Source organism: Herpailurus yagouaroundi, unplaced genomic scaffold, assembly GCF_014898765.1.
Source record: "Herpailurus yagouaroundi ecotype Mexico unplaced genomic scaffold, PumYag 28, whole genome shotgun sequence".
NCBI classification, from domain to species: domain Eukaryota; kingdom Metazoa; phylum Chordata; class Mammalia; order Carnivora; family Felidae; genus Herpailurus; species Herpailurus yagouaroundi.
Genome location: NW_024412376.1, coordinates 81971880 through 81989117, shown reverse-complemented (window position 1 = coordinate 81989117; position 17238 = coordinate 81971880). Strand labels below are relative to the sequence as shown.

The 17238-nt window shown below is 40.3% G+C and overlaps 1 protein-coding gene and 1 pseudogene across 4 annotated transcripts in view; one reads left to right on the top strand and one right to left on the bottom strand.

The window, feature by feature from the left end:
- MANBA (mannosidase beta) overlaps positions 1-17238 on the bottom strand; it is a 113293-nt gene that overhangs the window by 85181 nt on the left and 10874 nt on the right. For all 4 annotated transcript variants that reach the window (XM_040477296.1, XM_040477311.1, XM_040477305.1 and 1 more), the window contains exons 2-4: positions 9960-10054; positions 6178-6283; positions 5176-5346 (exon numbers count right to left, since the gene is read on the bottom strand). In XM_040477296.1, the coding sequence (XP_040333230.1) occupies positions 5176-5346; positions 6178-6283; positions 9960-10054 (372 nt within the window). The remainder of the gene's footprint in view (positions 1-5175; positions 5347-6177; positions 6284-9959; positions 10055-17238) is intronic.
- On the top strand, positions 12649-13932 carry LOC121031865 (RNA-binding protein 3-like; annotated as a pseudogene).

Sequence of the window (17238 nt, the reverse complement as noted above, 5' to 3'; positions counted from 1 at the left end):
TAACATAAAAAATGTAAAAAAATTAAAAATAATAATAATAAATAAAAAGGAATAAGCACCAGAGGAAGAGGGAGTACTGAGATTTTTCTGAATGGAACATTTGTAGAACAGAGCCCGAGGAATTGGCAAACTGTTCTCATTTAAAGTATTATTTGCTGGGGCGCCTGGGTGGCTCAGTCAGTTGAACATCCAACTCTGACTCTTGATTTCAGCTCAGGTCATGATCTGAAGGTAGTGGGATCAAGCCCCATGCTCAGCACTGAGCCTCTTTAGATTCTCTTTCTGTCTCTGTCTCTGTCTCTGTCTCTCTCCCCCTCTGCCACTCTCCCCCTGGCTTGCGCCCTCTCTCTCTCAAAAAAAAAAAAAAAAAGTATTATTTCATAAGATCTGTATTTATCTAAGAGAGAGATAAATTAGTTTCCACTACAGAGACAAACAAAGAATTAAAACTACTTCATAGCATCCACATTTGTATCAGATTCTCATGTTTGGAATGAAAATCATCTTGGGGTTATTTACTGAAGAGTTTATAAGTTCATTCAGGTACACAATTCCTTTCTTAGAGACAGGAATAAGGAGGAGGGCAAAAATATTCAACATCTTATAAGGCAGACTATTTTCCCCACCAAGGGCTACAAATCACTCCTATTCATACAACTTCTCCAAATAAAAGTTTTCACTTATTCAAAAAATGTTTGTGAACTGCCTTCTTTGTTTCAGGCTGGAAGTACATCAGTATACAAAACAGACAGTCCTTCTGTTTACAGTGTTCACAGTACAGCAGGAAACTCAGGTATTGAACAAACAATCACAACTGCAAAAGACGTCGACAGGGGACAGTATAATGGCGGGGGGTGGGGAGTGTCAGAACAAGTTTCCCTGAATAATAGTGACTTTTACATGGTGATCTGAAGGGTAAGTACCATTTGTCCAGTGTGTTTAGGGGAGAAGGAAGTAAAAGCATCCTTTTCAGAAGGAACAGCATGTACAAAAGCCTTGAGGTGCAAGAAACTATGGTACATTGCAGGAGATGAAGAGGGAATGATGGGAAGAGACAGAGAGAAAACTGGAGAAATGGGCATAAGCCAGACAGAACTGAGACTCATTACTTTAGCCTAAAGGCAATGAGAAGCTGTTGAAGAGTTTTAAGAAGGAAGTGCTGTAATGATTTTTGTCTGAAAAGAACATTCTGGCTGTTCTGTAGAAAATTAATTGGAGGAAGGCAAATGAGGTTGCAGGATACCAGTTAGGTGGTCAGGGCAGTATTTCATGCAAGAAATTATTATAGATTGAACTCAAGCATGGTAGTAGTAATAAAGCATGGGAAGATTTAGGAACTATTAAAGTCATAATGTCCACATGGTCAAAATGACTCAGTGGTGTGTTGGAGGAGGGAAAAGAGAGAGAGGGAGTTACCAAAAATAACTCTTAGGTTTCTGGCTTTAGCAACTGTTCTGGATGGCATTCCATTCAGCCAGACAGGGAGCCCTGGGAGAAGGGTTTAGATCCAAGCACAGTGTTGGACATCCTGAATCTTTAGGTCCCCAGGAATCGGGCAGGTGAAGATGCCAGATAGGCAATCCAGTATAAGGTCTGGAATTGAAGAGAAGTCTGGACTGAAGGTACAACATTAGAAGTCATTAGAAATTCGACTGGTTATTGAAGAAGTGAAGCTAAATGAGATAGTCTAGACAGGATATAAAATGAGAGAAGGGAAGTGCCTATAACAGAAAGAAGCATGAATAATATAACTTCCAAGAGGTGGAGGTTGATCTGGATAAAGCAACTTAGAAGCAATGTCCAGAGATGTAGGTGGAAAACAAGGAGGATGGTGGAGAATATAGCTAAGAGAGTAGCTGAAGTGAGAGGTCACACCATCCAGGCAGGACAGAGAAGGAAGCAGAGACAAGAGGGGGTTTGTGCTGATATCTCTACCCCACTAACTGCATATAATCAGTTACACACTTATAAGTCTATAATTATAGAAATAAGTCTCCAAAATAAGTAATAACTTCACCCTACATTTTGTTTTTTTAATGTTTATTTACTTTGAGAGAGAGACAGAGAAAAAGAGAGAGAGAGAGCATGCTCTTGAACAGGGGAGGGGCAGAGAAGAGCCTCAGTGAAGAGCCTGACATGGGGCTGGATCTCACAACTGCAAGATCATGACCTGAGCTGAAATAAAGAATTAGATGCTTAATATACTGAGCCACCCAGGAGCCCCCTCCCACTCTACATTTTGAATAGCTGTATAGCACTCTACAGTATGCAAATTGCATTCACATTATTATTTCACTATATGCTCTTACCGACACAGTCAAGAAGAGAAGGGATTAGCTCCATTCACAAACGATGGACTTCCTTCAGATCTTTATGGGTCATAAATCCAGAATTCAGATCTAAGATTCCTGCCTTGCTCTCCCAATTCAGGCCTCTTCCCAATGGACCATGTCGGTATAGCCAGAAACAATAAGACACAATTCACTGTTCTGGCAAGTCTGCCCCAGGGTTAGTGCTCCACACACTGTGAGGGCAGAGTCATGGGTCTGATTCTTGATTTCAGGGACGAGGGCTTTGTTCTATCAGGATAACCTGAAACTGTGTTTTAAATGCCACAGATTGAATGGGGGGCAGAGGAAAAATACTACACGGATATGTGCATAACATATGTATCATTTTATTGAAGACATGAAAAGTAAATTAGGATTCAGGAAGTCCTCATTCTGATAGAAGATGAGAGATAGAAGAGGAGAGAGAAAAAGTGCAAACTTTAGTATTCGAACCATTGTGCCATTTGACGCCGAAGACCAGAAACAAGAGATGAATTATAAACAGAAGTATAAGTACATAGTATTCCATTGAATACCTGAGTGTTCAGTTACAGATGATTCCTTTATAGTAACAGGAGCAAATGCTTATATTAAGAGACTGATATTACACCTAAAACAGTCAAGCAAATTGCTACCAAATATTTGAAGTGATTAAAGAAAGACCATATAAAGGTCAGAACTGAAATTTAAAAGTGTCCTTAAAGACGGGATACAGGTGTGCTCTTTCAAAGGGGCACATGCGCCCCAATGTTTATAGCAGCACTATCAACAGTAGCCAAGTATGGAAAGAGCCCAAATGTCCATCAATGGATGAATGGGTAAAGAAGATGTGATACACACACACACACACACACACACACACACACACACACACACAATGGAGTATGACTCGGCAATCAAAAAGAATGAAATCTTGCCATTTGCAACTAGGTGGATGGAACTGGAGGGTATTATGCTAAGTGAAATTAGTCAGTCAGAAAAAGACAAAAATCAGATGACTTCATTCAAATGAGAATTTAAGATACAAAACAGATGAACATAAAGGAAGGGAAGCAAAAATAATATTAAAACAGGGAGGGGGACAAAACATAAGAGACTCTTAAATACAGAGAACAAACTGAGGGTTGCTGGAGGGGCTGTGGGGGGAGATGGGCTAAATGGGTAAGGGGCATTAAGGGGGACACTTGTTGGGATGAGTACTGGGTGTTGTACATAGGGGATGAATCACTGGAATCTACTCTGGAAAACATTACTGCATTATATGCTAACTAACTTGGATGTAAATTTTAAAAATAAGTAAATAAAAATAAAAAATTAAAAAAAAGGTACTGACACAACTTTAGCAAGAGGGGGTATAATTTTGACCTTAGTACTTATATTACAGAAACACAACCTAATGATTAATCCATCCATTCTGAAGAGAGCCACCTAATGTAAATAATCAGAATTTATCAACTGAGATTTTTGCTAACAAGTACCGGAAAAATACAGTTTGTATCTTCACAATGAAACCAAGGATTATATTTGTTGTTAAAACTACATGCCCATTTCTGAAGAAGTTAAAAATAGAATTACCATACACTCCAGTATCCCACTTCTTGGGATATATGCAAAAGAACTGAAAGCAGGGTCTCAAAGAGACCCGTGGGCACTGGGGCACCGGAGGCTCCAGTGACCCATTCCATAGAATGGAATATTATTCAGGCTTAAAAAGGAAGGAAATTCAGACACATGGTACAACATGGAGAACATCACACTAAGTGAAATAAGCCAGGCATAACAAGTCAAATAGGATTTGTGTGACGAATAGGACAGTATGATTCCACTTAGATGAGTAGTGAAACTCACAGAAACAGAAAGAATGGTGGTTTCCAGGGGCTGGCTGGAGGGGAAAATAAGGAGCTGTTTTTAAATGGGTATAGGCTTTCAGTTTTGCCACATGAAACAATTCTTGAGATCGGTTTCACAGCAAAGTGAATATACTTAATACTAGTGAACTACACAATTAAAAATGGCTAAGATGGCAAACTGTGTGTTGTGCGTATTTTACCACAATTAAAAATTTCTTAAATAAAATTAAAAACTAAATGCCACAGGGAAGCCCGGGTGGCTCAGTTGGTTAAGTGTCTGACTCTTGGTTTCGGCTCAGGTCACGGTCTCACAGTTCATGAGTTCGAGCCTTGAATCGGGCTCTGCGCTTGAGATTCTCTCTTTCCCTCTCTCTGCCCCTCCTCCACTCACACTGTCTCTGTCTCTCTCAAAATAAATAAATAAACTGTAAAGAACAAAAAAACAAAAACTAAATGCCACATAGAAAATCCAACTACATAATGGAATAAACTCAAGTCATTTAAAGTCAGATGAAACTCAAAAAAATAAATAAATAAATAATCACCTTGTGGATTTTGTCATTTTTGTTAGATTATATGAAAACCTAGCACTAAACTGCTGGAATATATCAGCAAATATATTAATATTTGCAGAAGGCTTCCAAGTAACAAGAGTCACTAATACATATGAACCTCACATTCTGGTGAAAAGTTTGATAAACCTAAATGTTAAAAAATACTTTGTACACTTACAGTATCAGTCACCTATTTTTCTTCTTTTTCTGTTGTTACCTAAGTTCTGAAGCATGCTTCAGGATGGAAACCTAGGAAGGCAAAGATTCTCCACAAAAATTCATAAATCTTCTGGTTCTGATTTCAAGTTTTCAATCCCATGAAGCAGACAGGAAAGAGATGCCCAAATTCTGAAATATGACGGGTGTCTTCAAACAAGCATTTTCCACATCGGCACCTCCCATCATCAAGGCTAAAGCCCCCTCCATTGGCAAGACTGTTACCTTTCGAATGAAGTTGACGTGGCATTGGCCCTTCTGCACAGGAGGAGGGCAGTCTGGAGGCACCCAGTAGCTAGTGTGAGCTTTGCTCCGCTGCGCCGCATACAACACTGGGGACTGGAAACGCAGCTCAAGGGAGTTCACATTTCTAACCACAGTGGTAATATCAAAGCTCTGCATTAAAGGAAAGAACAGATGTGGAAGTAGGCCTGTGTGTAAAACTTTAGATATAGATATGCAAAAATGTATGAAAGATGCATAAAATAATTGAAATCTTTAGGGTTAGCCTTTTTTGCAGAAGAAAGCACTTCACTGAAACAGTGTAACTTAGTTGCCTGCTTACGGTTACAACTGAGCACATTCTCCTACCCAAAAGTAGATTTCTAGGTTTCTCCTTCTATTTTTACTGACAGATGATGGTCTTAGGCAAAGAGAGCAAGCAGAAAATATCTTTAGCCCTGGAATGTCTGCTCTGGCTATTTACATATGGCCTTGAACTGCCAAGGATTTCCTAGATGCTTCAGGACAACCTGACTCTCTGGTATGAACAGCATGTATTTCTAAGTCATAAGTTATTTTTGTTTTGAAAAGTTGACCCTTGCAGGGAGATGAGAACATGATATCTTAACGTAAGCATTCCAGACAGGATGGAGCATTTTCTTTTTTAATAGTTTGTCAATTGTCAATTCTCATGAAACTCTGGATCACCAAATAACAGAGAAGGGAACAACATTTGTTGAACACTTCTCACGTGCCAAGAACCAAGAACTGTGCCAATAATTTTATATAATTAGCTTATTAAATCTTCACAACATTATAGGGTCTGTGGTGTTTTCATCATTCTACAATGTGGCAAGTGTGAAGGTAATTTACCCAGAGCTTCAAAGAGCTTGTACCTACCTAAACGGGCAATTAATTATGCACTTACCTTTCTCTACTCACAACAATTAACACACAAACACATACAGGGAGGTTTCTTTTAACTTGATGTCACTGTATACTTACATATCTTTTGAACATGTTGTCTGTTTTCCCAATAGGAACACTATTTAGCAGGATTTTTGCAACTGTATCAACACCCTCAAAAATCAGGTTTACTTTTTGCCATTTGCTAAAAAAAGAGAAAAAATTTTAAACAAGATGTGTAAAACATTAGCTTAGATAAATCTTTTTTTTAATTTTTTTAATGTTTATTTGTTTTTGAGACAGAGAGAGAACATGAGCAGGGGTGGGACAGAGAGAGGGAAACACAGAATCCAAAGCAGGCTCCAAGCTCTAGCTGTTAGCACAGAGCCTGACGCGGAGTTCGAACTCACGAACCGCAAGATCATAACCTGAGCCAAAGTCGGATGCTTAACTAACCGACTGAGCCACCCAGGTGCCCTGATAAATCTTTATTAGTTAAAACTAAAGGTGTAAATATTTCACAGAAAATAAACATTCTTTTTTTAAAAAATTTTAATGTTTATTTTTGAGAGAGACAGAGCAGGGGAGAGGCAGAGAGAGAGACACACACAGAATCTGAAGTAAGCTCCTGGCTCTGCACTGTCAGCACAGAGCCCAAGGCAGGGCTCGAACTCACAAACCATGAGATCATGACCTGAGCCAAAGTCAGATGTTCAACCCACTGAGCCATCCAGACACCCCTGAAAATACACATTCTTAAAATTCAATTTCCAATGAAATTTCCATAAGTATTGGTTTAATACATTTTTCTGTTGAGTGCTCTGGTTTATCTTTCTCCATAATGTTTCAATTGCCTTATAAAGTCATGAGCATAGCTTATAATTTCCGAATGCATTGACTTTTTTTAGGACTTCACAAAGTACTTATGAAAATCAAGTTAAATAGTAGACATAAGACATTTTCACAGGAGCATCTGAGTGGCTCAGTCGGTTAAGTGTCCAACTCTTGATTTCTGCTCAGGTCATGATCTCGCGGTCCATGAATTCGAGCCCCCCATCGGGCTCTGTGCTGACAACACAGAGCCTGCTTGGGATTCTGTCTCCCTCTCTCTCTGTCCCTCCCCACGCTCTCCTTCTGTCAAAAATCAGCATTAAAAAAATTTTTTTTTCACAAACTATTACATTTACTGACACTAAGAGAAAACATTAACCAACTAACAAGTATCTATGAATACCTATTATGGGCTCGGCACTCTGCTAAGCTTTACAGGGAACTAAAACACTCTCTGAATTTAAGGAATCTGCAGTCTAGTTGCCATTCAAGCCAAAAACACAGGGAAAAAAAGAGAAAATTTTCCATCTCTTCTGGTTTATAGTACAGTCTTGTTGGACAGACTATATGTGCTATCGGAGCTTATGTCACAAGGAAAGACTTCAAGAAAGAAACAAGAACTTAAAGAAGAATAGGATAAATGTAGTATAACCATGCAATAAAATATTATTTAGCAATAAAAAGAAATAAAGTAGTGGTGAATGTGACGACATGGATGAACTTTGAAAACATTATGCTAAGTGAAAGAAGGAAGTCACAAAGGTCCACATATTGTATAATTCCATTTATATGAGATTTCCAGAAGAGATAAATCCACAGAAAATAAATTGGCGGCTGCCTAGTGCTGGGATAGGGATGAGGGGGTGGGGACGTTGGGAACAGGGAATGACTGGTAATGGGTATGGCTTTCTCTTTGAAGTGAGGAAAATTCTAAAACTGATTATAGTGATCGATGGTGGCACAACTCTTTGAATATACTAAAAACTACTGAATTGTATACTTTTTTTAAAGGTTTATTTATTTTTGAGAGAAAGAGACAGCACAAGTGCGAGAGAGGGAAAGATACAGAATTCAAGGCAGGCTCCAGGCTCTGAGTTGTCGGCAAGTGTCCAACACAGGGCTCAAACTCACGAACCGTGAGATCCTGACCTGAGCTGAAGTCAGACACCTAACTGACTGAGCCACCCAGGCACCCCTGAATTGTATCCTTTAAAAGGGTGAATGTATAGTGTGTGAATTAGGTCTCAATAAAGTTGTTCTTTTTTTTTTTTTTAATGAGTAGAAAATGTCTAGGTAAAAGGTAGACCCCGGAGGAAGAGCAAACTCAAAACAAGGAAGTGCAAACGACATCAACATTAAGATAACATGGTAGGTGCAGGTGCAGGACTTGTGCTAGAGCGCTAAAGGGAGAAATCTGGTCAAGTCAGCAGGGCAAGAGGGCAGCAGGGCACAGGAAGTGGAACAGGAATAGGCAACATTAAGCAGTATTTTCACACGCAAGCAAATAAGATTAAACTGGCTTTGCCAATGAAAAGAAGACACTGTTGTTCTTGAGCAAGAATGTCATGGGCAAAACCAATATGTGGGGAAGATGAGTCTAATGTTTCTATATACAAGAGTGAAGAATAAAAAGACAAAGCAAGAAATTTAGTTATGCAGCTTTGGCCTAATTGCAGGCACTTACTAACAAAGGCCTAGGCAAACATGGTAACTGGAAATGAGGAGAAAGGGGCTGAATCAAGAAAAATGAGGGACACCTGGGTGGCTCAGTCGGTTGAGCATCTGACTTTGATTTCAGCTCAGGTCATGATTTCAGCCAGGGTTGTGGGATCGAGTCCCAGTCAGGGTCTATGCTGAGCATGGATCCTGCTTAAAATTCTCTCTCTGCGCCTCTCCCCTGCTCACTCTCTCTCTAAAATAATTTTTTTTTTTTTTAAAGATGGGGTCCCTGGGTGACTCAGTCAGTTAAGCGTCTGACTCTTAGTTTCGGCTCAGGTCATGATCTCAAATCATGGGTTTAAGTCCCACGGCAGGCTCTGTGTTGCAGTGCAGAGCCTGCTTGGGGCTTGCTCTCTCTCTTTCTCTCTCTCTCTCTCTCTCTCTCTCTCTCTCTCTCTGTGCCCCTGCCCTGCTCACACTCTGTCTCTCTCAAAATAAATAAATAAACTTAAAGAGAGAAATGATAGGCAGAAATTAACAGAACACAGAAGAAGATTGAATACAGAGATGCACAAAAAGATATTATAAGCCAAAAACACCTCAGGCATAGAGGATCAGAAAAGCGTTGTTACATTAAGAGAAGCAATGAGACTGTTAGAATATAAAGGAAGCTTTAAGTGGGACAGTCAATTGCTTACATTTGGAAGTGCTGAATTCAAATGAAAGAGGACCCTTAACAGAGATATTTTAAGTATTATCTGCAAACGTGAACATGAAGCACAGCAATATTGATGTTGAGCACCATATTCTGGTTTTATTTCTCTTTTAGCAGGCTGTTAAATAACTACCCAAAAAAAGTCATACAAAAGGGACAGAGGATTTTTTTTTATTTAGCAATAATGGCAGTAGATATAACTGGGTTACATTCTGCTACGTGGAACGCTACTGAAATTATACTGTTTTTCCTCGTGGCTTCACAACATAATATAAGGCCAATGCCACGGCCTTGATGGCTGGTTAACACCACATGGAATAAATGATGGATCTCTGATCCTACTTGACAAATTGTAAATATACACATTCTATTGATTATAGGGAGGGGAGGGTACACATAGAAGGAAATGCAAATAAGAGAACTGACTAGGTGTAGGTGACTCCATTAAAACCACTGAACAAGACATAATTTCATGACTAATGATCAGTGGCACCATTATATACAAATCAAAATATAAATTATATATTCACTTTTATAGGACAAGGCTTTAGTCTGACAATTCTCTTACATGCAGCCTAAACAAACAAAAGATTATTCCAGAGACAGAAAGAAGGAAAGCTCAATAACAATAACTAAATAAATACAGATGTAGATATAGACACACACACATACATACCTAATGTTAAAGGGGATTTGAAATTTCTTGCTATAGGTCCAGTTATCCAAGGAGATCCATCTGTACTTAAGGTCATTAAATCTGTAGTAAGGATCCTGGTGATCAAAATCATGGCAGATGATTAAATATGCAAAAATAAATAAACATGAAATAAATTATTAACAATAGCTATTTGCCACCTAAAAATTAATGAATCCTGGGCCTAGGAGTATGCATTTGCAGGCACATCTCATCCTCAAGGTTAAAAGCTCCATCCATTTAAGAGACCATTACCCTTCCAACAAAGTTAACAACATTCACATAACCAAAATATACCAAAAAATGTTTTTTAAAAATGCCAACAAAATGCCTCAGTGAAAGTTCTTAGAGATAGAAATCATATAGTTTCATGATCAATAAGAACATGTGTGGAGATTAAGACCGGCTGCCTTTGTTAAAACCAAACACAGAACCTCCGAGGTATTAGCAGAGAATGAAAGTCAGCACTTCCCGAGTGAGGCCCTCAGTCTCTCATAGCCCTGTCATCCTCGCCGTGCTCATTTCTGCCACTATCCCAGCTGGCCTCCAGGGGGCATGCTTCTCCTGTACTACCCAAACCTCGGCAAAACTCCCACTCCTTGGATTCACCTAGCATTTCCAAAGTTATTTTCCACTGAGCTTTACCAAGTGAGCACAAAAGGATCTCTGCAGAGAATACGCAGGCAGCACAGCCACCGTCACACTGACCAACTTCAGGTTGCCTATATTTTCCTAGACAAGGTCAGCAAACTACAACCCATGGGTCAAATGCAGCTCACGGCCTGACTTCGTCTGGCCAGGGAGCTAAGGATGGACATGTGTCAATAAATGAAGTTTCACTGGAGCACAACCATGCCCATTCCTTTACAAATCATATATGGCAGCTTTCATGCTATAATAGAGTTGAGGGGCACCTGGGTGGCTCAGTTGGTTGAGCGTCCAACTTTGGCTCAGGTCATGATCTCATGGTTCGTGAGTTTGAGCCCCACATCGACAGCTCAGAGACAGCTCAGAGCCTGGAGCCTGCTTCAGATTCTGTCTCTCTCTCTCTCTCTCTCTCTCTCTCTCTCTGCCCCTCCCCTGCTCACACTCTGCCTCTCTCTCTCTCTCAAAACAAATAAACATTAAAAATAAATAAACATTTAATTTTTTTTTAAATTGCCGAGTTGAGTAGGTGTGACTGAGGCCATTTGACCCATGAGGCCTAAAATAGTGTCCAGGCTTTTACTGAAAATGGTTGCCAATTTCTCTGCCCTAGGCGACTGGCCTGCCGGGTGTTCAGAGATACTGTTCTGGCTGAGTGTCCAGCCCCAGGTCCTTCCTTTTGTAATACTTAGGTCTTTCTTTTCCTACTCATTTTCCACCCTTTATCTCCCAGACGAGGAGGCAGAAAAGAAAGTGGCAAGTGAAGCTTTTCAGTCATCTTTCTGTGAACAACATCACAGCCACCTAGATGGAAACAGTGCGGTCTTCTCCAACTGGGACAGGGCCAAGTTGCACTGCAACTCCAGATAGAGAAAGAAAAGCCAATTTTGCCTAACTTCCACCAATGACCACGTTGGGTTAGCAATAGTCGGTTGGGCACTTGCTCGGAGCACAAATCTGTAAGACATACTATAAAACGGTGGGGTGTATATCAAGATGGTGGGGTGTGTATCAAGTCAGAAATTGCTCCTGACTGGAAGAAATGTTTTAATAAGCTACTAGGGGAGGGTGTAGTTGATGAGATTTAGTAACAACTGATATCGCCAAGCTGATTTTTAAGGACTGATTAACAGTGAGTTTTATCCTGTTAAATGGGCTGTGCTGGGCCCAGCCAACTTGCTTCCTTTTCTGTCTTCCCACACACACACACCACTCAGCCTTCCAATGAATAAGCATGGAATAAATATTTAAGGACACAGGTTTGAAGAGGTACCTAATCATTAGCTTGTCCATGTGTCTCCACCCAGCCTTATTTATAACTCTACACTGTGGACTTAGTCCAATACAGTTAAAAATATCATGAGAAGGAAGGTGTGAAGGCGAATGTGGTTGCAACATGTCAGCCTGCTAAGCCTTGGAGCCGGCTGATGATCTGGTTTGCAGGGCACAATTCCCCTTCCTGTCTCCCAGCCCCTTGAAGGAAACTGCCTATTGAGTTCGAGAGGGCAAGCTGCTGAGATATATTTTTTCTAGACAAACAGAATTTAAATGTTTATTTTGTTTTTTGAGAGAGAGAGAGAGAGAATGAGCACATGCGTGCGCAAGCAGGGTAGGAGCAGAAAGAGAGGGAGAAAGAGAATCACAAGCAGTGTCTATGCTGACGACACAGGGCCCATCCCATAAACTGTGAGATCATGACCTGAGCCAAAAACAAGAGTCAGACGCTCAACCGACTGAGCCACCCAGGCACCCCTAGACGAACAGAATTTAGAGGTTAAAATTTTTCTTTTACTTGAAAGAAGCCAATCTGAAAAGGCTACAGACTACATGATTCCAAATACATGGTGTCCTGGAGAAGGTAAAACTATGGTGACAGTAAAAAGATCAGTGGTTGCCAGGGATTAAGGGAGAGAGGGGTGAATAGGCAAAGCACAGAGGATTTTGAAGGCAGTGAAACTTCTCTAAATGATACTGCAATAGTGAATACATATCATTATACATTTGTCAAAATCCATAGAATATATAATACCAAGAGTGGATTCTAATGGAAACTATAGACTTTGGGTGATAATGATTTGTCAGTATAGATTCACTGATGATAACAAATGTGCCACTCTGGTGGCGGGGGCAGGGGGGTGTTGATAATGGGAGGGCTGTGCATGTGGGGTGGGGGTGATATATGGGAGCTGTCTGTATTTTTCTTTCAATTTTGCTGTGAACCTAAAATTGCTCCAAAAAATAAAGTCTACTAACAAAAGTTCCTCTTACCAAGGGAAAATATTTTAACCTCCCTAAAATAAAGGTTGCAGAAGCTTATATTATCTTTCTAATCATTATTCCAAATGCTAAGCAGCCAACTTAATTTGATTCTAGAATGGTTTGACTCCCTTCGTTCATAAGCTCCTCGATGGTAGCTGTTCTTCTGGTCCTTTTGCTTAATTTGCAGTACTTGAACTCATTGCCATGTCTTCTGAACAAGGGACGCTTTTTGTGGAAGGGCTCAACTTCAACTCTGATGAGCAGACTCTGGAAGACCACTTCAGTAGGTTTGGTCCTATTTCTGAGGGGGTCGTTGTCAAGGGTCGTGAGATTCAGCGATTCTGGGGTTTTGGTTTTACCACCTTCACCAGTCCAGAGCATGCCTCAGATACCATGGGAGCCATGAATGGAGAGTCTCTGGATGGTCGCCAGATCTGTGTGGATCACCTGGGCAAGTTAGCCAGGGGAACTGGAGGCGGTGCCTTTGGGGCCCACGGCCGTGGTTGCAGCTACTCTAGAGGTGGTAGGGACCAGAGCTATGGGAGTGGCAGATATGACAGCAGCCTGGAGGATATGGATATGGATGTGGACGGCCCAGAGACTGGTGGTAGAAGCCGGGTGGTTATGACCGCTACTCAGGAGGAAACGACAGAGACAATTTTGACCTCCAAGTTCAGGCATGTGCATCTAATGTAGTAGCTACACAAGGAATAAAACTTCTGATCCCGGATCATCCCTCCAAATGGCTGTACTTATAAAGATTTTTGGAGCTGCGCTGAAACATCTGTGTTAGTGCATCAACTTCTATTTTTAAACTGAGCTCCCAAGGTAGCTTGTTAAAGACCTTTTAGAAAGCTTCATGTGTTTTTTAAAAATCTTCTCCCACTTAAAGACAAACCCTAGGACATTTATTGAGTTTGGGTATTTTCCTTTTACCACGTTTTTAGTTTGGGCTCTCAGGATTACTGATTCTGGCAAAAAAAAAAAAAAAAAAAAAAAAAGTTTGGCCAGAGTGCTTTTTAAAAAAAATAATAATAATAATGTACACTTAGAGACATTTTAAGAGTCTGTACACAATGTTTATCATGACCAGGAAGCAATTTCCAAATGCAACTACAAGAAATCAAGAACATGATTAGAGGTGTTTTTTAATTCAAGGTCACCATCTTAACTACATAGAAGTTTCTTTAAAAAATGACATTTGTGAATGTCATTTTTTTTTTTAATACTGGAAGAAAAAAAATACTCTGTTGTGTCTTATCCAGCATCCAGGATATCCTTCATGGAACTTATTAAAAAGTTGAAACCTGGGGGTGCCTGGGTGGCTCAGTCAGTTAAGCGCCCAACTCTTGGTTTTGGCTTAGGTCATGATCTCACGGTTCGTTAGTTCTAGCCCCACATGGGGCTTCTCGATGACAGCGCAGAGCCTGCTCTCTCTCTCCCTCCCTCTCTCTGCCCCCACCCCCCCCCCCCCGCTCATGGTCACTCTCTCTCTTTCTCTCTCATTATAAATAAATAAATAAACTTTAAAAAGGTGAAACCTGAAAACAAACAAAAATTAAATAAAATAAAGCTAACAGCAGTTCAGTGTTACACCTGATGACTAAGAAACCACGTAAGTCACTGAGTTGTTGGGCAAACCCACGAACCCTAAAAAACAACAGAAGTATCATTTGTTAACCGAGATAGCCACTCACATGCTTTTGTCTTCATAACCAACACATGCAGTACATTTATAGAGAAAGAAACAAAAGTTCCAAAAGATTCCACTCCTGAGGTCCCCCAACTAAGCAGTACATCCAGGAACTAAATCAAGGCAGTCTAACGTTTTTTCAACTATTCTACAATGCCTCATGCCAAATACACCTACACTTTTATACCAGATGATCACAGCAACAATAGCTGATAGCTACCCTAGTGCCCATGACCCAATGGAACAGGTATTATCTTCATTCCCCTTTACTAACGAGTCCAAAGCTCAGAGTCAAATGGCTATGAAGTGGTGCAGCACTGATTCAGACCCAAGACATCTGGCTCCAGAGTCCACACACTCAATCATTCCCTAATACTGCCATTAATGTCACAAATGTCGTCAACAGTTACAAAGTCAGTGCTACTACCAAGTGGGAACCAGGGGATAAACATGCTATGTAGGGCTGGTTATTTATCATTGCCATTTACCATACCTGCTGTACATCAACAGACTATGTGGCCCCACGCCATGCAAACAACATTATCCGTCCCATTTTCTCTGTAAGCTTCTGAACTTCATCTATTACATCCATTTAGAGATACATAAATTCCTTAACCAGGTATACCGTTTCCATTCCCCAGTTCTGCTTCAATCCAATGCCTGATTCCATCCCAGACGTAATTACTTCAAATGGAGTTAAATACAGAAAAGGAAGTCTTTGCAACTATTTCACACACAGATATATCCTTGGACACTTAGGCAAAAAAAATAAATAAAGTTTAAGAAAACATTCATTTAAAAATAAGCAAAAGTAACCAATATATTAAGATACACAGATACTTGAGAGCGCCTGGGTGGTTCAGTCAGCTAAGCATCTGACTCTTGGTTTCAGCTCAGGTCATGATCTCACAGTTTCGTGAGTTTGAGCCCCACGTTGAGCTCTGCATTGTCAGTGCAGAGCCTGCTTGGGATTCTCTCTCTCTCCCTCTCTCTGCCCCTCCCCCACTCGTGCTGTCTCTCTCTCTCTCAAAATAAATAAACTTTTAAAAAAGATACACAGATATATAAAACCTTAATTTGTAAAAAGCAAGAAAGTGATAACTCAGAATAGCGGTTACCTTAGGGGGAGGCAAGTGATAGGATTGGGAGAGGCAAGGTAACTGCAATAGTGTTGGCAATGTGCAGGTTCATAAACTGGATGGCAGGTGCATGGGTCTTCATTTAATCATAGGCTTTAAAAGTCATAAATGCACATGTGCATAAAACTTTCCATGTACTAGATACCATATAATAAAAAGAAAAAGAAGAAAAGACTTCATAGGAAGCTGATCTACCCTAACCCACATAGGGATATTGATTTGTTCCATTCAGAAGAAGCTGCACACTCCAAACTTGTTTATCCATTGTCAAAATGAGCTCAGCTATGATTCTTACTTCAGCAGCTTCACATATACAAGAGATCCCAAATCCATAAGTCAAAACATGTTTTTAAGTTGATTTATTTTGAGAGCAAGAAAGTACACATGCGAGCAAGGAGAGGAGCAGAGAGAGAGAGGAGAGACTTCCAAGCAGGCTCCGCGTGCTATCAGCGCTAAAGCCCAACGTGGGGCTCCAACTCACGACCCTGGGATCATGACCTGAGCTGAAATCAAGAGTCGGACGCTTAACCGACTGAGCCATCTAAGCACCCTCATAAGTCAAAACATTTTGATTGGCCTTAATGTTATTTTTGCTTAAAATCCTTAAACTAGTAAATACTGCTTCACATCTAACACAGCTCTAGGTAAAAAGGGGTTGTGAGTTAAGGAAACTCCTTATTTTCTGACCAAAGAGTATTAACAGGGGAATTTAAAAGGAGAAACAAAATGATTTTCTTAGCCCACTCCACAGTGCAGGGTAGAACTCATGAAAGATTAGCATAAATGCCTGGAGAGAGATTCTTGACTGACATGAGGGTCAGAGGAGTTGGAAATCACACTTGCTCGGGAGCAAGGGTGGGCAGTTGAACAGCTGCGCAGCCATAGTTCTTGCCTCTGGGACGAAGCTAGGGGTGTGGATGGAGCTGACAGGTAAGAGCAGCAGTGGGGAGCAATCTTGTTCACATGAGTTCAAGCCCTAGCTTAGCCCTAATACCTGTGGGAGCTTGTGAAGCTCATACAACACCCCTATACTTCTGTTTTCTCAGTTCTAGAACAGAGATAATAATAGTACCTCCCAGGATCAGGATGAACATTACAAGAGGTAACATGTGGAAGGTGCTCAGAACCATTCATTACTCATAGCAAGCATTCAACAAATGATAGCTGTCATTACTGTTATACGTACGGATCTGAAATGACTTCTATGAGATGTCAAGTGAAAGAAAAAAGTCAGTACCAAACAACATACATAGAATGCTATCCTTTATGAAGGGAAATACAGATAACTCTATATGTATATAGACATATATCATAAGATACATGAATATACACAAGAATCTGGTTAACTGTAGTTGTTTCCGTAGAAGGGAACTAGAAAACTAGGAGACAGGGACGGAAGAATACTTGCTTTGATTATGTTTCCCACCTGTAATTTTTTTTTCTTCTTCTTTTTTTGTTTTTTTTTTTTTTTTTTTTTTTTGACAAAGAAATCATGCACACAAGCAGGGGAGGGGGAAGAGGGGGG